This window comes from Chiloscyllium plagiosum, unplaced genomic scaffold (genome assembly GCF_037043375.1).
Source record: "Chiloscyllium plagiosum isolate Xiang-an unplaced genomic scaffold, Cpla_swu_hap1 HiC_scaffold_11, whole genome shotgun sequence".
NCBI classification, from domain to species: Eukaryota; Metazoa; Chordata; class Chondrichthyes; order Orectolobiformes; family Hemiscylliidae; genus Chiloscyllium; species Chiloscyllium plagiosum.
The window spans coordinates 1,639,043-1,661,582 of NW_028270149.1; the positions used below are offsets into that span (position 1 = coordinate 1,639,043).

The window sequence follows — 22,540 nt, forward strand, 5'->3', positions numbered from 1 at the left end:
GACAGCTATGTGCTTTTTGGAATCAGGTAACTGGTTTTCCAGTTCAGAATGAGCAGAGATGGGCACTATCTGCTTTTCTCACCAAAGTTACATGAAGATAAACACACATCAAACTGACTTCCATGTTTCTGAGGACACTGATTATCAGAGGATCCAATGAAGGACGGGGGGGGGGGGGCGAGGGGAGATGATGGGAAAAAAAAATTTAGTCATGCTTTAGCTCTGGCCTGGCATGGAATGAATGGGGCAGGACACAATTCCACTGGAATTCTGAAAATGTAACTGGAAAAACACCGGAGACTGGTCGGGCTTCAGTGAGAAAGCTAGGATCTTTAACTAAATCAGAAAGATCTATCAAAGGGCTAGCATGGACACAATAGGCCAAACAGTCACTTTCTGCGCTGCATGATTCACAAATACTCAGTGCATAGATTATATTAAACTTACAGAAAGAGCCATTACATCAAACCAGTTGGTATCACTGTTTTTGCTCCACACAAACCTCTTTTCTATACTTCATCTCACCCAATCAGCATGTACTTCTAGTCTTTTTTTCCCCTCATTTAACTTTTCCTCAAATGGACCAATACCTGTTAAGACAACATAAAGAATAGAATCAAAAGACAGGCCATTCAGAGTATTGCACTATTCAGTTTCACATTCTCACCACTCTCGGGGAAAAGAGGGTTTTCCCATAGGATTTATGGCACACATTGCTGACTGCTGACACCTCTTTCAAAGATGAGCCTCTTGCTCACATATACCCATCAGTCCCACTGCTAGTGTTACCCTTGGCCTGAATGATAGAGATTAAGTTCAGCCATGCTCACCCCTCACTATCTTACATAGAAGGAGACTCTCTGTCAACATCTCCAAAGGAAAAGAAAACTGAATACTGATCAAAGGAAAGCTGTGAAGAGTAAAATTAAACAGTAAGCCATTTCCATTTTTTATTTTGTAAAATTGATTGAAGTGATACACAGATTCTGCTATTTACATACAACTGTCAACAGAGCATTGAACAAGAGTAATGTGCAGAGCCAGAGGGAACTTTAGTTGGCGATTGTCATTTTATTGCAAAGATTTCAAGGTAACTATCTTACAAAAATACAGTCAATGGTTAACCTAAGGCACTGCTCTAGTCTAACTCAATGCTGCATGTAGTAAGCTTGACCATTTTCAGCATTTGATACAGACTAGAAGATTCTGATATCTAAAACTTATACAGAGGGAAAGATTGACAATGCTCGGCTAGGAAACAAACTAATGCAATTGTAATGATTAGTTTAAACAAAGAAAAAAAAACAGCCATTTAAGTAATAGCTTCCCTTTAAGAGGAGTGGACATGGCTTAGCAAGTATTCATTGTTGGCCCCGTGGATGAGGTTAACAGGGAACAGTAACATAACTTAGATCAAGAGGCAATACTTAATAAATGTAACAGATGAGGAAAGTGCAGCTAAAAGAATGCAGCTTCCTATGTAGGGTAGCAGCTATTTAAATTCATAAGCTAAGGAAACGTACAGTTTCATTTCAGGTTTATACATGCAGAGTATGGACGGGATATGAATTAGCAAGTTCAAGGCCACAGTGAAAAGGTGGTTTAAACTTGATGGATGGTGTTGGGATAATCCTTAATGATACAACCCCTAATACAGAAAGAACAATTAACAAAAGCTGTTCATTAAGAAATGGTTTTGTGGCCCAATACTGTCTGTATGTACAATAATACTTAGATTTATATGAAAAACTTAAATATATTAAGCAAAGAAAACATATGTTTAAATGAGTCAAATACATGTAAATATTAAGTTGCTACCTACAAATACTTGAGTTTATCAACTGAAGCCATTTCATTTTTAATGTACGTTAGTAGTGCAGGCTTATTTGAAAATACAGTATCCTAGAAAGTTTGACAGAACAGGAGTATGTTTAAATAACATTAGCTCACAATTTGGTTTCCTATTTCGGTACACGTAACTCAAATTTTGTAAAGAAACACCAACTAATATTTTCATATTAGAAAGCCTAAACATCTCTCACCCACCTAGCATACTTCTTAAAAACTAGCCTCTCCTACACCATTAACTCTTTGTCCTAATACAATGTTCATGGAGTTAAATCTAAAAGATCCAGACATAGCAAAGTGTGGCTGGAGAGAGCGTGAATGACAGACAGAAGAATGGTCACAGGTTGAGAGATGGGAATGGGCTGACAGCTTAAATTAGCTAGAATAATCTCCCAAAGGGCAGACTTCAGCCACTAAAAGATCACAAAATCAAACCCATGTCACAAATTTAATTCTGCAATTCCAGCAAATGTGTGTCTCAGCTCTGAATCAGAATTGAGAATTTCCTGTCTATAGTTCCATCATTTCTGTGAACAGTAGCTTTATTTTAACACTTCCTTAAAAAAAGTTAAGTTTTAACAAATAGAACTGGGACAATTCAACTGTCAACAGTGAGGTAAAGACACCTATTACCCTGCAACTGGAGAGATGGAACATTCATTCAGGACACGGCAAGAGACCAGAATGGCAAAGGCCACCTAATATGAAAACAAAGCTGGCCTGTATATCTGGTCAGACAAAACGAAGAGTGAAGGAAAGGAATGAAACATCACCTGATTACACTCACTGCCAAAAGCAGATCATAAAAATCAAAGTTAAAAATCACACAACACCACGTTATAGTCCAACAGGTTTGTTTGAAAGCACTAGCTTTCAGAGCGCTGCTCCTTCATCAGGTGGTTGTGGAGCATAAGTTCGTAAGACAGAGTTTATAGCAAAAATTTACAGTGTGACGTAAGTGAAGTTATATATTGAAAAAGACCTGGATTGTTTGTTAAGTGTCTCATCCTTCAGAATGAACATGTTGGTTTCAGTTCTTTCATATGTAAATCACAGGACATTTAAAAATTACATTCTCAAGTGAACTTTAACAGTTGGTGTCATATCAGCCCAGATAATGCATTTAAGGTGTGAGCCTGTCTGTTCCACAATGGTCAGACTGATTCTAATCTAAAAAATGGATTTACAGAATCTTACATGGGTTCATGCAGTTTTTGAGCAAAGTAAAATGTAATTCGGCAAATACAAGCTCACCCCACAAAACTTATGTGCGTGTGCGTGGGGGGGGGGGGGGGGGGGGGGGCGTGGGGACAGAGAGTTAAGAGTGTGAGCGTGTGTAGGTAGTGCAATTGGGTCACCTGCAATGTGACATGAACCCAAGGTCCCAGTTGAGGCCATCCCCATGGGTACTGAGCTTGGCTATCAGCCTCTGCTTGGCTACTTTTCGCTGCTGCCTGTCCCGAAGTCCACCTTGGAGGATGGTCACTCGAAGGTCCGAGGTCGAATGTACCGGACCGCTGAAGTGATCTCCATCTGGGAGGGAACACTCCCAGCTAACATGTGACTCAGCCAACATTGTCTATCTGATATGTCGCAGGCAAGGACGCCCTAAGGCATGGTACATTGACGAGACCGAGCAGAGGCTACGGCAATGGATGAATTAACACCACACAGGAATCACCAGACGGGAGTGTTCCCTCCCAGATGGAGATCACTTCAGCGGTCCGGTACATTCGACCTCGGACCTTCGAGTGACCATCCTCCAAGGTGGGCTTCGGGACAGGCAGCAGCGAAAAGTAGCCGTGCACAGGCTGATAACCAAGTTCGGTACCCATGGGGATGGCCTCAACTGGGACCTTGGGTTCATGTCACACTGCAGGTGACCTCATTGTACTACCTACATACACACACACACAATGCACCCCCTCTCACAGACTTATACACCTTTGCATTCACACGCACGCACACACACGCACGCACACTCTGTCACAGACACTTATCAAACCCCCAACCACGTGCACACATACAAGTTTGTGGGGTGAACTTGTACTTGCCGAATTACATTTTACTTTGCTCAAAAACTGCATGAACCCCTGTAAGATTCTGTAAATCCATTTTTTAGATTAGAATCAGTCTGACCATTGTGGAACAGACAGCCTCACACCGGAAAGCTCACACCTTAAATGCATTATCTGGGCTGACATGACACCAACTGTTAAAGTTCACTTGAGAATGTAATTTTTAAATGTTCTGTGATTTACATATGAAAGAACTGAAACCAACATGTTCATTCTAAAAGTTGAGAGACTTAACAAACAATCCAGGTATTTTTCAATATATAATTTCAGTTACATCACATCAACTTTTGCTATAAATTCTATGTCACACGATCTTATACTCCACAATCATCTGATGAAGGAGCAGCGCTTCGAAAGCTAGTGCTTCGAAATGAACCTGTTGGACTATAACCTGGTGCTGCATGATTTTTAACTTTGTACACCCCAGTCCAACAAAATCAAAAGAACTATCAGTCATGAGAAAAATAAAACAATGCAGTCAAGGAACATGCCCTGAAATGTTGAACGGTGCAAACGAGCATCTCTGTGACATTGCACATGCCATCTTTGTTACGATCTTGTAAATTCTTCTGGGAAAGAGGAGGAAACTCCAGAGAAGCAGCTTCATGTAACAAGGCTTTCAGCACGTAGTAAAAATACTGATTATGCAAGTGCAATCACAAGTGATGTTCAGGATCAAGCTGTTTAGAGTCCTGAAAACACACAACAAATTAAGAGGGTTATATACAATAGGAATTGACAGAACAGGACAAAACAACCTCAATGTTGATGTTGCTGCTGCACAAAAACCTTTCCTTAACCCATTTGATCTTATTCTTTATCAGCATAGTCTCCTCTCCCTCACGGGTTTACTGCCTTCCTCTTAAACAAACTTGTACCATTTTGCTCAATGCATCTTTATGGTGCACATTCTCCACACTCAGGATGAAGAAACTTCTTTCCGAACCCCTGTTTCATTTCCCCAACTTATCTGGCTGACCTCTAATTTTGATATTTTCAAACTGTGATTATTTCCTCTATGCCTAACACATTTGAAATTAAGCCAAAGATTGGTTTGCTATTTTTGAAATGGCCTTATAAGCTGCTTCACTCCTTTTACTGATGTGCACATCTGCATCCTCTTTGCTTATTCTTCCTTTCAAAGCGTACCACCCCCCATTGACCTTGATTGAAAGTGATTTGCTGATTACCACATTCTACTGTAAGGAGGTTAAAACATCAAAACATATCTTTTCAGGATAAAAAAAAGGTAGCAAAATGAATTTCACTTTAAATCCTAGGATGAAGAAGAGTTTGCTAGAAGGTGACTGATTTTGTTTCTTGTGAATGGCACCAGACTTGTTCATGTGATGTGGATATGGCTGCTTGGACCAGCATTTATTTGAGAACATAGAAGAATACAGCGCAGTACAGGCCCTTTGGCCCTCGATGTTGCGCCGATCCAAGCCCACCTAACCTATACTAACCCACTATCCTCCATATACCTATCCAATGCCCGCTTAAATGCCCATAAAGAGGGAGAGTCCACCACTGCTACTGGCAGGGCATTCCATGAACTTACGACTCGCTGAGTGAAGAACCTACCCCTAACTTCAGTCCTATATCTACCCCCCGTTAATTTAAAGCTATGCCCCCTTGTAATACCCGACTCCATACGCGGGAAAAGGTTCACACTGTCAACCCTATCTAACCCCCTAATCATCTTGTACACCTCAATCAAGTCACCCCTAAACCTTCTTTTCTCTAATGAAAACAGCCCCAAGTGTCTCAGTCTTTCCTCATACGATCTTCCTTCCATACCAGGCAACATCCTGGTAAACCTCCTCTGCACCCGTTCCAGTGCCTCCACATCCTTCCTATAGTATGGCGACCAAATCTGCACACAATATTCCAGATGCGGCCGCACCAGAGTCTTATACAACTGCATCATGACCTCAGGACTCCAGAACTCAATTCCTCTACCAATAAAAGCCAGTACGCCATATGCCTTCTTCACCGCACTATTTACCTGGGTGGCAACTTTCAAAGATCTGTGTACATGGACACCAAGATCCCTCTGCTCATCCACACTACCAAGTATCCGACCATTAGCCCAGTACCCCATCTTTTTGTTATTCTTCCCAAAGTGAATCACCTCACACTTAGCTACATTGAATTCCATTTGCCACCTTTCTGCCCAGCTCTGCAGCTTCTCTATATCCTGCTGTAACCTGCCACATCCTTCCTCACTGTCAACAACTCCTCCGACTTTCGTATCATCCGCAAACTTGCTCACCCAACCTTCTAACCCCTCTTCCAGGTCATTTATAAAAATGACAAACAGCAATGGTCCCAAAACAGATCCTTGCGGAACACCGCTAGTGACGGCACTCCATGAAGAAACTTTGCCATCAACTACTACCCTCTGTCTTCTTCCATCCAGCCAATTCCTAATCCAAACCTCCAACTCACCCTCAATGCCATATCTCCGTATTTTCTGCAGTAGCCTACCATGGGGAACCTTATCAAACGCCTTACTAAAATCCATATATACCACATCTACCGCTTTCCCCTCATCAACCTCCTTCGTCACCTTTTCAAAGAATTCAATAAGGTTTGTGAGGCACGACCTGCCCTTCACAAAACCATGCTGACTATCCTTGATCACATTATTCCTATCCAGATGTGCATAAATCCTATCCCTTACAATTCTCTCTAAGACTTTGCCCACAACAGAAGTGAGACTCACCGGCCTATAGTTACTAGGGTTATCCCTACTCCCCTTCTTGAACAAGGGAACCACATTTGCTAACCTCCAATCTTCTGGCACTACTCCTGTAGACGAGGACATAAAAATCAAGGCCAATGGCTCTGCAATCTCCTCCCTTGCTTCCCAGAGAATCCTACGATAAATGCCATCAGGCCCAGGGGACTTATCTATTTTCACCTTTTCCAGGATTTCCAACACCTCTTCTCTACATACCTCAAAGCCATCCATTCTACTTATTTGTGACTCAGTATTCGCATCGACGACAATGCCCTGTTCCTGAGTAAATACTGAAGAAAAGTATTCATTCAGTGTCTCCCCAATCTCTTCCGCAAAGGTGGGGGTGAACTGCCTTCTTGAACTGCTGCAGTCCATGTGCTGTGACTTGACCCACAATGTCTCAGGGAGGGGATCCCAGGATTGTGACCCAGTGATACTAAAGGAATTGTGATATATTTCCAAATCAGGATGGTGAGTGGCTTGCAGTGGTGTTCCCATGTATCTGCTGCCCTTGTCCTTCTAGATGGTAGTGGTCATGGGTTTGGAAGGCGCTATCTAAGAAGCCTTGGTGAATTTCTGCAGTGCATCTTGCAGATGGTACACACTGCTGATACAGATAGTGGGAATGGATACTTGTGGATGTGATGCCAATCAAGCGGCTGCTTTGTCCTGGATGGTGTCAAGCTTCTTGAGTGTTGTTGGAGCTGCCCCCATCCAGGGCAAGTGTGGAAGCAGCTTGAGGAGGTGAGTTACTCACTGCAGTATTCCTAACTTCTGTTGAAAATAAAATTATTACTTTGGATATGTTGCTACATTATATCTTCCATTCAGTCTCGAGTTGATTGATCGAGGTCTGATCCAGTTGAGGGATGGGCTAGGCTATGTTGAGGGCAGCAGTGAGTATACCATGGTTCTGCAGGCACATACTGGCACAGAGTTGGTACAATGGCATGTTTCCTTCCCTGAAGCGTATGACTGAAAAGCAACTTTAGGACAACACTCCAACAGCTCTACGGCACTTTTTCCCGAGACCAGATTTCTTGAAACTGTTCAAATTCTGAAACTGCTACAGTGGGATTTGAGTTGTTTTCAGAATAACTGGTCCAATGCACAGCACTACTGTAATCAATTTCTATCAACTTCAACTGCATTGGTTACAGGGCCATCTTTAAATGATGCCCCAAGAATCAGGACAAACTCTATTACTGAAGACACTGTCAGAATGTCTTGAATCAAACTTTACCTGATGTTTCCTCAATAGGTGTGGTCAAGGATGTCATTCTTCCTCCATTTCCTTCAAGTGCACTGATATGGCTCTCCGAGATGCCAGCAATATCGATCAAGTTTTGGTTACAGGCATCAGCACTGCAGGGAGTGACTGCTAATTTGGTGGCCTTTGAACAAATATCAAGTCCAATATAATCCTTGAGGATCCATGTACTTGCTTTGCCATTCTGATGCCCAACACTTCGATCCACTTCATTTACATGCAAGAGTTCTGATACAACACAGTCTTCCTTTGGTATAGGGCTTAAGCAGAAGAGAGAACAGAATGAGATTGACGTGAATAAAAAGAGGATTATGCTCCTTGTGTTTGCTCCAATCAGTTACCTCGAATAAATTACACCATTTTTGACTCCTTATTTACCTGGCTATCATTACTATTTGGCAAGTTACAGATCACTGGTGCCAGTTTAAACAGGGCGACTATCAATTTGGAAATAATAGCCGAAAGTGCTGGAGAAACTCAGCAGATCCAGCAGCACCTGTGCAAAGAGAAACAGCGTTGACGTTTCCAGTCCAATATGACTCGTGTTTTTATGTAACTCACAATTCTGTTCAGTTTCTCTATATTTAGGTTTTGTTTCAGCTTAATGAGCTGTCTAATGTGATAACTTTGGGTCAGTAAACACAATCTCAGTTGTCTCCACAGCAAGATCTCAAGTAGAAAGGACATGAATGACCCAACACCTAAACCACCAAATGAGTCTTAACAAATCATGGCATCTTGTAACCACGGCAACGTGCAACTCCCCAGATACTTAACTGGAACATCAGTAAGGGTTGTACACGGAGGCCGGGAGGGGCTGGAATATGAACACAACCTTCTCACTCACCATGAGAATACAATTGCTAAATTAAGCAGACACTTGTTTCAAATTTGAAATGTGCCTTGTCATTTATTAACCGACATGTAGATAATTCTCATACTCCTTAAAGAGTAAAATCCGTGGTTAGACACAATACCCAGGGGCCAAGTATTTAACTCTCAGACATACAAGTAACCATCAATATCATTGGTCTGGTCCTTTGGGAGGGCTGTGATACGAGTTACAGCTATATGCCTTTCCAGCCATCTCTGGCACGCTACTCTTGACAGGCAGTTCAATGACAAGGCACTGGTGTAGGACAGATTCACTGAAATCATCCCATACAATTGTAGAAGGTGTAACAGTAGCCAATTCACCTCCTCCCGCTTCACAATCATAACCTCTCTCAGCCCCCACACACACCTTCCAGGCAAAGCAGGGATTATGCGTACTTCCTTCAAACACACTGCAGACTCCTTTACAGAGATGAGACCACTTTGCAGATCACTTCCATTCTGCCTGCAGGAATGGACACAGCTTGCCAGCTGTTAGCCAGTTCTAAACCCATCTTGTTCCCATGTTAACATGTCCACCCTGGGCCTGCTACAGTGTTCCAAAAAAGAATATTGCAAGCTGGAGGGGCACCAGCTCATTTTCCACTTCGGCACTTTACAGCCTCTCTACGACTCAACATTGAACTTCACCACTTCAGAATATCACCTATGCCTTCTATTTTTCTAAAACCACCACCCTCCCCCTGCTGTGTCCTGTTGACTTTGCTCTTAGCAGAGTGGACTAATTTGCTCCTTCCATAACTAATATTTACACCTATTATATATCTCTCCCATTCCTTTACCACCATTAGCACTCCCCCTTGCCTTTGCCTCTGGGTACACTCACATCTGTTCCACCCTCTCTTTCTCCCCATCTGCCTAAGGTTTAAAAACTACTTTACAACAACTTTCAGTTCTGAAGAAGTCAGAATGAACATGGAACTTTAACTCACTCACTCTCCTCAGATGCTGCTAGACAGGAGTGCCTCCAGTACCATCTGTTTTTATTTCACTTTTCCAGCAGGTGCAGGGTTTTGCTTTTATTAGCTTAGGTTCTCCTCTTGCAACATGTTTGAGGTGAGGGATGCCATGGCCGTCCCTGCTGATTACACTTGCAGGAAGTGCACCCATCTCCAGCTCCTCCAAGACCGCGTTAGGGAACTGGAGCTGGAGTTGGATGAACTTAGGATCATTCGGGAGGCAGAGGGGGTCATAGATCGGAGCTTTAGGGAAGTAGTAACTCCAAAGATGGCAGATAGATGGGTGACAGTGAGGGGGACTGGGAGGAAGCAGCCAGTGCAGGGACCCCCTGCGGCCGTTTCCCTCAAGAACAAGTATACCGTTTTGGATACTTGTGGGGGGGACGACTTACCAGGGGTAAGTAACGGGGCTCAGGTCTCTGGCACGGAGCCTGTCCCCGTTACTCAGAAGGGAAGGGTGGAGAAGAGGTAAAAACAATGACTGCAGATGCTGGAAACCAGATTCTGGATCAGTGGTGCTGGAAGAGCACAGCAATTCAGGCAGCATCCGAGGACAGGCAAAATCGACGTTTCGGGCAAAAGCCCTTCAGGGTGGAGAAGAGCAGAGCAATAGTAATTGGGAACTCAATAGTTCGGGGCACAGATAGGCGGTTTTGTGGGAACGAGAGAGACTCACGTTTGGTATGTTGCCTCCCAGGTGCAAGGGTACGTGATGTCTCTGATCGTGTTTTCCGGGTCCTCAAGGGGGGGGGGGAGCAGCCCGAAGTCGTGGTCCACATTGGCACCAATGACATAGGTAGGAGGAGCGCTGAGGATGTTAGACAGGCTTTCAGGGAGCTAGGTTGGAAGCTCAAAGTTAGAACGAACAGAGTTGTCGTCTCTGGTTTGTTACCCGTGCCACGTGATAGAGAGTCGAGGAATAGGGAGAGAGAACAGTTAAATGCGTGGCTACAGGGATGGTGCAGGAGGGAGGGATTCCGGTATTTGGATAACTGGGGTTCTTTCTGGGGGAAGGTGGGACCTCTATAAACAGGATGGTCTACACCTGAACCTGAGGGGCACCAGTATCCTTGGTGGGAGGTTTGCTAGTGCTCTTGGGGGGGGGGGGGGGGGGGGGTTTAAACTAGCTCTGCAGGGGCATGGGAACCCAGACTGTAGCTTTAGGGTACAGGACCTGGAGTGTAGGGAGGTTAGGAACATGGCATCAATTTCAAAGGACGGTGCCTGTAAACAGGAAAGTGGCTTGAAGTGCTTCAATGCAAGAAGTATACGAAATAAGGTAGGTGAACTTGCAGCGTGGGTTGGTACCTGGGACTTCGATGTTGTGGCTATTACGGAGACATGGGTAGAACAGGGACAGGATTGGCTGTTGCAGGTCCCAGGGTTTAAATGTTTTAGTAGGGTCAGAGGTGGGGGTAAAAGAGGGGGAGGTGTGGCATTGCTTGTCAAAGATAGTATTACAGTGGTGGAAAGGACGATGGATGAAGACTCGCCATCTGAGGTAGTTTGGGCTGAGGTTAGGAATAGGAAAGGTGAGCTCACCCTGTTAGGAGTTTTTTACAGGCCTCCTAATAGTCCTAGAAACGTAGAAGAAAGGATTGCGAGGATGATTCAAGAGAAGAGTGAAAGTAATAGGGTGGTTGTTATGGGGGACTTTAACTTTCCTGATATTGATTGGGAAAGCTATAGCTCAAGTTCGTTAGATGGGTCAGTGTTTGTCCAATGTGTGCAGGAGGGTTTCCTGACACAATATGTAGATAGGCCAACAAGAGGTGAGGCCATACTGGATTTGGTTCTGGGTAATGAACCAGGCCAGGTGTTAGAATTAGAGGTAGGTGAGCACTTTGGGGACAGTGACCACAATTCGGTGACTTTTACTCTAGTGATGGAGAGGGATAAGTGTGCACTACAGGGCAAGAGTTATAGCTGGGGGCAGGGAAATTATGATGCTGTGAGGCATGACTTAGGATGTGTGGCTTGGAAAAGTAAGCTTCAAGGCAAGAGCGTAATTGATATGTGGAGCTTGTTCAAGGAGCAACTATTGAGTGTCCTTGATAAGTATGTACCCGTCAGGCAGGGAGGAAAGGGTCGTGTGAGGGAGCCGTGGTTTAATAAGGAATTGGAATCCCTTGTTAAATGGAAGAGGGCGGCTTATGTAAAGATGAGGCGTGAAGGTTCAATTGGGGCGATTGAGAGTTATAAGGTAGCCAGGAAGGACCTGAAGAGAGAGCTAAGAGCAGCAAGGAGGGGCCATGAAAGGTCCTTAGTTGGTTGGATTAGGGAAAACCCTAAGGCTTTCTATAGGTATGTCAGGAATAAAAGAATGACTAGGGTAGGAAAAGGTCCAGTCAAGGATAGTAGTGGGAAGTTGCGTGTGGAGGCTGAAGAGATTGGGGAGACACTGAATGAATACTTTTCGTCAGTATTCAATCAGGAACAGGACATTGTTGTCAATGTGAATACTGAGTCACAAATAAGTAGAATGGATGGCTTTGAGGTATGTAGAGAAGAGGTGTTGGAAATTCTGGAAAGGGTGAAAATAGATAAGTCTCCTGGGCCTGATGGCATTTATCCTAGGATTCTCTGGGAAGCAAGGGAGGAGATTGCAGAGCCATTGGCCTTGATTTTTATGTCCTCGTTGTCTACAGGAGTAGTGCCAGAAGATTGGAGGTTAGCAAATGTGGTTCCCTTGTTCAAGAAGGGGAGTAGGGATAACCCTAGTAACTATAGGCCGGTGAGTCTCACTTCTGTTGTGGGCAAAGTCTTAGAGAGAATTGTAAGGGATAGGATTTATGCACATCTGGATAGGAATAATGTGATCAAGGATAGTCAGCATGGTTTTGTGAAGGGCAGGTCGTGCCTCACAAACCTTATTGAATTCTTTGAGAAGGTGACTAAGGAGGTGGACGAGGGGAAAGCGGTAGATGTGGTATATTTGGATTTTAGTAAGGCGTTTGATAAGGTTCCCCATGGTAGACTACTGCAAAAAATACGGAGGTATGGCATTGAGGGTGAGTTGGAGGTTTGGATTAGGAGTTGGCTGGCTGGAAGAAGACAGGGGGTAGTAGTTGATGGCAAAGGTTCATCTTAGAGTGCCGTCACTAGCGGTGTTCCGCAAGGATCTGTTTTGGGACCATTGCTGTTTGTCATTTTTATAAATGACCTGGAGGAGGGGTTAGAAGGTTGGGTAGCAAGTTTGCGGATGATACGAAAGTCGGAGGAGTTGTAGACAGTGAGGAAGGATGTGGCAGGTTACAGCGGGATATAGATAAGCTGCAGAGCTGGGCAGAAAGGTGGCAAACGGAGTTCAATGTAGCTAAGTGTGAGGTGATTCACTTTGGTAAGAGTAACAAAAAGATGGGGTACTGGGCTAATGGTCGGATACTTGGTAGTGTGGATGAGCAGAGGGATCTTGGTGTCCATGTACACAGATCTTTGAAAGTTGCCACCCGGGTAAATAGTGCGGTGAAGAAGGCATATGGCGTACTGGCTTTTATTGGTAGAGGAATTGAGTTCCGGAGCCCTGAGGTCATGTTGCAGTTGTATAAGACTCTGGTGCGGCCGCATCTGGAATATTGTGTGCAGTTTTGGTCGCCATACTGTAGGAAGGATGTGGAGGCACTGGAACGGGTGCAGAGGAGGTTTACCAGGATGTTGTCTGGTATGGTAGGAAGATCGTATGAGGAAAGGCTGAGGCACTTGGGGTTGTTTTCATTGGAGAAAAGAAGGTTTAGGGGTGACTTGATAGAGGTGTACAAGATGATTAGGGGTTTAGATAGGGTCGACAGTGAGAATCTTTTTCCACGTATGGAGTCGGGTATTACAAGGGGGCATAGCTTTAAATTAAAGGGGGGGTGGGGGGGTAGGTATAGGACAGACGTTAGGGGTAGGTTCTTTACTCAGCGAGTTGTGAGTTCATGGAATGCCCTGCCAGTAGCAGTGGTGGACTCTCCCTCATTATGGGCATTTAAGTGGGCATTGGATAGGCATATGGAGGATAGTGGGCTAGTGTAGGTTAGGTGGGCTTGGATCGGCGCAACATCGAGGGCCGAAGGGCCTGTACTGCGCTGTATTCTTCTATGTTCTATACTGCTGCCACAGTTCTGGTTAAAGCTCCCACTAGACCAGAGGTTCCCATTTTGTTCTGAGCACCGATTTAAACTATTTCATTCATTTGGTCTCTAAACTCATTCTTCCCATTACCACTTCCACTGGGATACTGTGAACCATACCTACATGGAAAAGCATGCACACTCACCCCACACACACACTCCCTCTCTCTCACACACACACACACACACACACACACACACACACACACACACACACACACACACACACACACACATATATCCATGGGGTGAACTTATATTTGCAGATACATTCTATTTTGTTCAAAAAGCGCACAATCTGTAGGCAGTCAACGTGACATTTTTAAATTCTTGTTTTGGAAATTACAGGCCTTCTCCAGATTGGGTCTAGACAGACTTTAACCTCATACCTTTAATGCATTGTTTGAGCTGAGACGTCTCTTTTTTTTTTAATATATTGATAAATTATCTTGGGGCAATAAATTCTGGGATTTACATATTAATCAATTGAAACCTTCATCATGATTCTAGACGATTACAGACTCTAGAGCCATCGCGCTTTTGTCTAATACATCGCATCAGTTGTACAACACTTTGATCATGCTCCTTATAAGTTTCCTCGCTGAGCTGGAAGGTTCGCTTTCATGAAAGTGAACCTTCTTGGTCAGTGAGCAAACCTACATCCAGAACCTCAACCTTCTCAAAACTCATCATTCTCTTATAAATTCTGTGCCCTCTGTATCCGGCCCATTAGTTACCTGACCAAGGAGCAGTGCTCCGCAAGCTTGTATTTCAAATAAACCTGTTGGACTATAACCTGGTGTTGTGTGGCTACTGACATTGGAAAATTAAACTTGGCTCTCAAACATTCCCAAAGCATCTGTCCACTGTTTCCACAAAATCTTGATTAGGTTCCAGAATTTCCAGTTTATTCTGTGAAATGACACAGAAGACGAAAGACAAACCCACCTCACATCCACTGTCTGGTCTTTGTTCAAATGATCGCTGGTGATATTCATCGCATCAACACCATTCAGCTCTGCTATCTCATCGGAGACAGTTCCATCTGACAACTCGGCACTTTCTTGGCCAATACCTTGAAGCTCATCAATTCCATCAGTGCTATCTAATTATCAAATTATAAATGAGATATACAGCTTTTACTTCCAATTGAATATCTTAAAGAGCACATCTGATAGCAGTGCATCCTGCAGTATTTTCAATATATACATATGACAATAATAAGATAGAAAATAAAACAAACAAATGTGGCTGTGTACAAGTTGAAACATTTTCCAATTTATTTCAGAATTTTGAGGGAACCTAATGTTAATTCAAAGGAGCACAGATTTGGAGGGCGAATGGATGAAGAGTTGGGTTTTAGTCAGGACCATAATTGGGGCCAGCGACCATAATTCTATTAATTTTAAAATAGGGATGGAAGAGGATAGACCAGATCTTACAGTTGAAGGTCTAAATTGGAGGAAGGCCAATTTTGACGATATTGGGCCAGAACTTGCAAAGGTTGACTGGGGGAGGGGGGGGGGGGGGGGGGGGGGGGGGGGGGGGGGCAGGTGTTCACAGTTAAAGGGACGGCTGGAAAATTGGAAGCCTTCAAAAATAAGATAACAGAGTCTAGAGATTGTATATTCATTCCCATTAGGGTGAAAGGCAAGGCTGGTGGGTGTACGGAATGCTGGATGAGTACAGAAATTGTGCTTTTGGTTAAGAAAATGAAGGAGCATATGTCAGGGATAGACAGCAGAAATCGAGTAAATCTTTAGAAAAATATAAAGGCAGTAGGAGTATACTTGAAAGGGAAATCAAGAGGGCAAAAAGGGGACATGAGATAGCTTTGGCAAATAGGGTTAAGGAGAATCCAAAGGGATTCTACAAATACATTAAGGACAAATGGTAACTAGGGAGAGAATAGGGTCCCTGAAAAGGTCAGCATGGCAGTTTGTGAGAGAGAGATACTAAACGAGTATTTTTGCGACAGTATTTATTGTGGAGAAGATATAGAATGTGGGGAAATAGATGGTGACATCTTGAAAAATGTCCAGATTACACAGGAGAAAGTGCTGGATGTCTTAAAATGCATAAAAGTGGATAAATCCGCAGGATGCGAGGTGTTATGTTGAACTGTGGGAAGCTAGGAAAGTAATTGCTGGGCCCCTTGCTGAGATATTTGTATCACTGATAGTCACAGGTGAGATGCCGGAAGACTGGAGGTTGGCTAACGTGGTGCCACTATTTAAGAAAGGGGTAAGAAAAATCCAGGTAACTATAGACCGGTGAGCCTGACATCGACAGTGAAGTTGTGGGAGGGAATCCTGAGAGACAGGATTGACATGTATTTGGAAAGGCAAGGACTGATTAGAGATAGTCAACATGGCTTTGTGCATGGGAAATTATGTCTCACAAACTTGATTGAGTTTTTAAAATAAGTAACGAGGAGGCAGAGCAGTGGAACGTGATCTATATAGACTTCAGTAAGGTGTTCGACAAGGTTCCCCATGGTAGACTGGTTAGCAAGATTAGATCTCATGGAATACAGGGAGAACTAGCCATTTGGATACAGAACTGGCTCAAAAGGTAGAACACAGAGTGATGGTGGAGAGTTGTTTTTCAGACTGGAGGCCGGTGACCAGTGGTGTGTCACAAGGATCGGTGCTGAGTCAACTGCTTTTTGTCATTTATATGAGCAGAAGAGGTATAGTTAGTAAGTTTGCAGACAATACCAAAATTGGAGGTGTAGTTGACAGTGAATAAGGTTAGGGGAGAAAGTGAGGTCTGCAGATGCTGGAGATCAGAGCTGAAAATGTGTTGCTGGAAAAGCGCAGCAGGTCAGGCAGCATCCAGGAAACAGGAGAATCGACGTTTCGGGCATAAGCCCTTCTTCAGGAAGGGCTTATGCCTGAAACATCGATTCTCCTGTTCCCTGGATGCTGCGCTTTTCCAGTGAATAAGGTTACCTCAGATTACAATGGGATCTTGATCAGATGGGCCAATGGGGTGAGGAGTGGCAGATGAGTTTAATTTAGATAAATGTAAGGTGTTGTATTTAGGAAAGATAAATCAAAGCAAGACTTATACACTTAATTGTAAGGTCCTGGGGAATGTTGGTGAACAAAGAGACCTTGGAGTGCAGGTTCAAAGTAGAGTCTCAGATAGATAGGAGAGTAAAGGAGGTGTTTGGTATGCTTTCCTTTATTGGTCAGTGCATTGAGTACAGGGGTTGGGAGGTCATGTTGTAGCTGTACAGGATATTGGTCAGGCCACTGTTGGAATATTATGTGCAATTCTGGTCTCCCCCCCTACGGAAAGGGTATTGTGAAACTTGAAAGGATTCAGAAAACATTATAAAATCATGAGGGGCATGGATAGGATAAATAGACAAAGTCTCTTCCCTAGGGTGGGGGGAGTTCAGAACTACAGGACATAGGTTTAGGGTGAGAGGGGAAAGATTGACAAGGTACCTAAAAGGCAACTTTTTCACACAGAGGGTGGTGTGTGTATGGAATAAGCTGCCAGAGAAGTGGTGGAGGCTGGTACAATTACAACACTTAAGAGGCATCTGGAAGGGTATATGAATAGGAAGGGTTTTGAGGGATATGGGCCGTGTGCTGTTGCTGTCAATTCATTAGATTTTCGTTTGTACAGAGACTAGGTTTTCTCTGAAATGGGAAGCTCTCCTTCTGAGGTTATAGAGAGGTGACTGACTATTCAGGAGTCAGCATTTGCAGATATGTTCAATACAGAGCCAGCATTTTAACAGTACTAACCCAATGGAAAAAGATGTGCTGAATCACTCACCTATTTCATCGGCATCCTCGTTCTTGTGTTCATCCTCACTGCTTTCCTCGGTGACAGCATTATCTGATCTTCCTTCCATCTGTGTAAACAGAGGAGGATCACCATTTCAGCATTCTTTAACAATATTTACGAATCCACATTTCACAAGACCATTCACTCCTTAAGCCCAATCCACAATTTAATTCTATCCTAGATGATCTGCATCTTATCTCTATTCTTGAACCTTCAATAGCCTGTAACGGTATCAGTTTTAAATTTTCAATTACTCATGCCCCTCACTGCAATTGCAGCTTTGGGAGGAAGAATCCTATATTTCCAATGGGAATAACCTCCAAAATAAAGGTTACAAATATACCCATCGTTAGATGACTACGCTGACTTTTTGCGACATTTCAGACAGGTATTAGACTCGGACCTGGGCTTTCCAATAACAGCTGATCCACTGGGATCTATTACAACCACAAGGGCAACGTGAGATTTAAAAATACTCATTCATGGCACACTGGCATCGCTGACTGCGTCCAGCATTTATTGCCCGTCCATAGTTGCCTTCTTGAATTGTTGCAGTCCATGTGCTATAGGTAAAGCCACAATGTCGTTACAGATGGAGTTTTAGGAATTTGACCCAGTTATAGTGAAGGAATGGCCAAGTATTTCCAAGTTGGGATGGTAAATGACTTGGAGAGGAACCTGTGATTGCTCCAATCTTATCCTAGCTTGCTGATTTGATCAGCATTAAGATTCTGTCACACCTGTGTGCCTCCCAGTAGCATTTACATTCTGACTGGTGATAACTTTCTGTTGTGCACAGGTTTTTTACATTTTCCTGTTTAGTGTGAACATACTTGTATCATCGAGCAGAGCTCCTGAATACAAGCCAGTGACCAAGGACTCTGCCACAGGGCAGAAAAAACCCAACAAGCAACAGTTGGACACTACCTTGAATTTCAGACGAACATTTAGAGCACAGCAGTTAATGTGAAAAATAAACAACCTTTGTGAAAAATGAAGCAAGACAGACAAAACAGTTGGGAAGTGTATTACCTTTGAGTCGTCTTGGCCTGGCCCCCTTACTCTCTTCATAACCTCTGCAATTCTCTGTTGATTACAGGAAAGTACTCACTAGTGAGAACATCAGGTATTTTACAAAACATTCAAACTCATTGTTATGGATCAGGGATAGAAGAATCCAACGGCTTTCAGACAGTAACACTGATATGTCAACTGGACATGATCCTGCTGATGGAAACCAAGTTATTTCTTTCTCATACCTAATTCAGTGATCCTAAAGAAACAATCACCTAAGATTTAAAAGGCATATCTCAGACACATGAGCAGGGAAGCCCAGAGTTAGCAAGTAAAAGGAAGTTATTTAATTGTTCGCATTGAACTCATCACTATACTTAAATGTCTTCAAACCAACAAGTCAGGATTCACCATAGAATTATGGAGCACAATGTCAGGCCATTCAGCCCATCAGGCTGACACTGTTAGAGCTATCCTATGTTTTGATAGAGCTAAGCTGTTGGTCCACTGAATGCATGATAGCCCAAATGTGGATTCAAAACTTCAATAGATCAGCCTTGATCTTACTGAAGGGTGGAGCAGGTTAGAGGTGTTGAATGGCCTACCCCTCTTTACTCATATTATAACAGCTCTATTCCAGGATGTATTAAAAGCTAAAACTTAGAATTTTGGCTTCAATTTAAAGGTAGAGATTCATAATTTTCAGTCTGAGATTTCCTGGCTATATACACTTCCACACAAATCTTGAACTTACAATCCAGCTGAGAAGCTTCTGGAAGCAAGAGTACCTTGATGTTGCTATGGCAATAATTGCTGAGGATGGAGCTAGGCTCAAAAACAACTGGTTGGTTTTGGTTTTAAAAAAGATTAGCAAGACAAAAGAAGTGTGAATTTGCAGACTTCCAAAACCTGGCCCACTGTATTTCACCAAATAACTTAGTTTAGTAAGCTTACAAAAAAAAATTCTAGAGAACTGGGTAGGGCCAGTTAACTCTGTACAGAGCAGATGCCGAGGGAATGTCTACACGAGTCTCAGTGTACCATAGTCAGCAATGCTTATATTGTGACCAGAAGATCACGTGGTAGGGTCATACCTTAGACCTATGCTATGATCCTTACAGCCAGACTCAGAATAAAAACTAAATCTCTCGAGTATGAGCATGTTTAAAAAAACTTGCCAGAGTCAAACTCTCAATTTGAAAAAAGGATTAAGCTTGGAAGGTTGAGCTTAAGGTACATATTTATATTGTTATTCGGTTTACTTGCTCCTCACTATCGCTTGCAATTTGTGTGTTGAAGTTTGCATCATACAGATGCTTCTACTGCTCGATTTTGATGCTGGAGTTCTGCCGCTTATTTTCTTCCCCTGTTCTTTCAGGGATTTTATTGCTGAAATTATTGTGGAGTACCATGTCAGATCTGCCCAAACTTCTCATACCTGGGATCTGGGATCGCAACACTAGCCTGCACCCAACACATCTCAAGGATCAGCCACTGTACCATTGCAGTTTATCTCCTGCCTGCCTTTGGTTCTGCTCCAAGCCATCTAAATGCTCTCTCTCAGCCCAATGAAATTAACCCTTTTCTAACTGCTAGCTTCTACTGTACATTGTTCCTAATGCTGCTCCATTACAAATATAAACCATCAAGACAATGATCACTTTTAGTAAAAAGGTGTGGTGCCAGAAAAGCACAGCCGGTCAGGCAGCACCCGAGGAGCAGAGGCAGACACTTCGAGCATAAGCACCTCATCAGGAATGTGGGGGGAAAGGGGCTGAGAGATAAATGGGACGGGGGTGTGGGGCAGCGGGGGAGGTAGCTAGGAATGCAATAGTCAGATGAAGTTGGGGGGCTAATGGTGATACGTCAGAGTGGAGTGGAGGGTTGTGCAGATATGTGGGAGGCAAGATAGACAAGTAGGACAGGACAAGAGGGTGGTGCAGAGTTGGATCTGGGATGGTGGGGGGGGGATGACGAAACTGATGAAATCCACATTGGTTCAGTGTGGTTGGATGATTCCAAGGCGGAAGATGCGGCGTTCTTCCTCCAGGTGTCGGGTGGGTGGAATTTGGTGGTGGGGGCAGCCCAGGACTTGCATGCCCTTGGCAGCATGGCAAGGGGAGTTGAAGCGCTCGGCAGTGGGGTTGCTTAGTGAATGTCCCAGAGATCTTCTCTGAAATATTCTGCAAGTTGGCATCCTCTCTCACCACTGTAGAAGAGACCACATCGAGAGCAACAGACACCGCAGATGATGTGTGGAGGTGTAAATAAATCCCTCAGGTGTGGAAGGATGTTTTGGGTCCTTGGATGGAGGGGAGGGGGGAGGCGTGGGCTCTAGTTTTACATCTCTTGTGGTGGCAGGGGAAGGTGCCAGAAGTGAAGTGTGGGTTGGTGGGGAGCATGAACCTAACAAGGGAGTCGCGGAGGGAACGGCCTCTGCACAGCGCAGATAGGGATGGGGAGGGAAATATATCTCTGTTTCCTCATCTACCCACCCCCAACCTCATCCCAAATCCAACCTCCAACTAGGCACCGCCCTCTGGAACAGTCCTATCTGTCCATCTTCCTTCCCACCTACCCACCCCACTCTCCTCTCTGACCTATAACCTTCATCCCTACCTTTATCTATCACATTCTCAACAACCTTCCCTGAAACCCCAACCCCCTCCCATTTATCTCTTAGCCCCCTCTTGGTGCCCCTTCCACATGATGAAGAGCTTATGCTTGAAACATTAATTCTTCCGCTCTTCAGATGCTGCCTGACTTGCTATGCTTTTCCCGCACCACACTTTTTGACTCTGATCAAGCATCTGCAGTCCTCACTTTCTCCTAAATGACAATTTTTAGCCAGGTGTTGCCCACAAACACAGGGAGACACAACAGGAGCTGCTTCAGAGACTCTACCTTAGTAATTTAGTTGAGAATCTGACTGGAATAATGATCAACCGAGGGCATAACACGACAGATAGAAACACGGCATGCTTTCCCAACACCCAGTGTCTTTGCCTTGTTCTTTCCTGATGCTTTACAATAACCTCCATTTCAAAACTCAAGCTACATCCTTTCCAATTGTCCTAGCATTATTCTACTCCTATTCCTTGGGCTGCTGGATTTCTTGTACAATAGCTCATGGCCCTTCAATTACCCACGTCAATTAAAAACACACCTGCTTCCTCTTCAGCCGTTCCTGCTCATTCTGCTGGGTGATCCGTTCTCGCTCCAGCCTCTGCCGATTAGCTTCTTCCAAAGCTTTTGCTTCTGCCTCTTCTCTCTGAAAGACAGACTCCTCGTTAGATTAGATTAGATTACATTACAGTGTGGAAACAGGCCCTTCGGCCCAACAAGTCCACACCGACCCGCCGAAGCGCAACCCACCCATACCCCTACATTTACCCCTTACCTAACACTACAGGCAATTTAGCATGGCCAATTCACCTGACCTGCACATCTTTGGACTTTGGGAGGAAACCGGAGCACCCGGAGGAAACCCACGCAGACACGGGGAGAATGTGCAAACTCCACACAGACAGTCACCTGAGGCGGGAATTGAACCCGGATCTCCGGCGCTGTGAGGCAGCAGTGCTAACCACTGTGCCACCGTGCTGTCCACAGACAGAATACAGATCACCATCTGTCGACAGAATATAGATCACCTCTCAGCACAGCATCACACTGCTGCAATCTCTCAGCCATCTTCTCACCAACACAGATTTTTGTACCATTTAAATTTATGGGATCATCAAAAGATTTTAAAAAGTGGTCTTTAAACAAAACACTTGACAGGTTAAAATGACACTTGGTAAAATATACCT

General features: G+C 43.9%; 1 protein-coding gene across 8 annotated transcripts in view; it reads right to left on the reverse strand.

Moving 5' to 3' along the window:
- Positions 1 to 4,157: 4,157 nt before the first annotated feature.
- Positions 4,158 to 22,540, reverse strand: part of map7d3 (MAP7 domain containing 3) — a 133,467-nt gene continuing 115,084 nt past the window's right edge. For 4 of the 8 annotated variants that reach the window (XM_087991839.1, XM_087991836.1, XM_087991835.1 and 1 more), the window contains 6 exons: positions 21,895 to 21,999; positions 18,747 to 18,800; positions 17,703 to 17,781; positions 14,856 to 15,012; positions 7,916 to 8,202; positions 4,158 to 4,618 (listed from right to left, as the gene is read on the reverse strand). In XM_087991839.1, coding sequence (XP_087847965.1) covers positions 4,611 to 4,618; positions 7,916 to 8,202; positions 14,856 to 15,012; positions 17,703 to 17,781; positions 18,747 to 18,800; positions 21,895 to 21,999 — 690 coding nt within the window. In that variant the 3' untranslated portion in view covers positions 4,158 to 4,610. The remainder of the gene's footprint in view (positions 4,619 to 7,915; positions 8,203 to 14,855; positions 15,013 to 17,702; positions 17,782 to 18,746; positions 18,801 to 21,894; positions 22,000 to 22,540) is intronic. The other 4 variants (XM_087991838.1, XM_043714263.2, XM_087991837.1 and 1 more) reach the window with 3 other exon arrangements.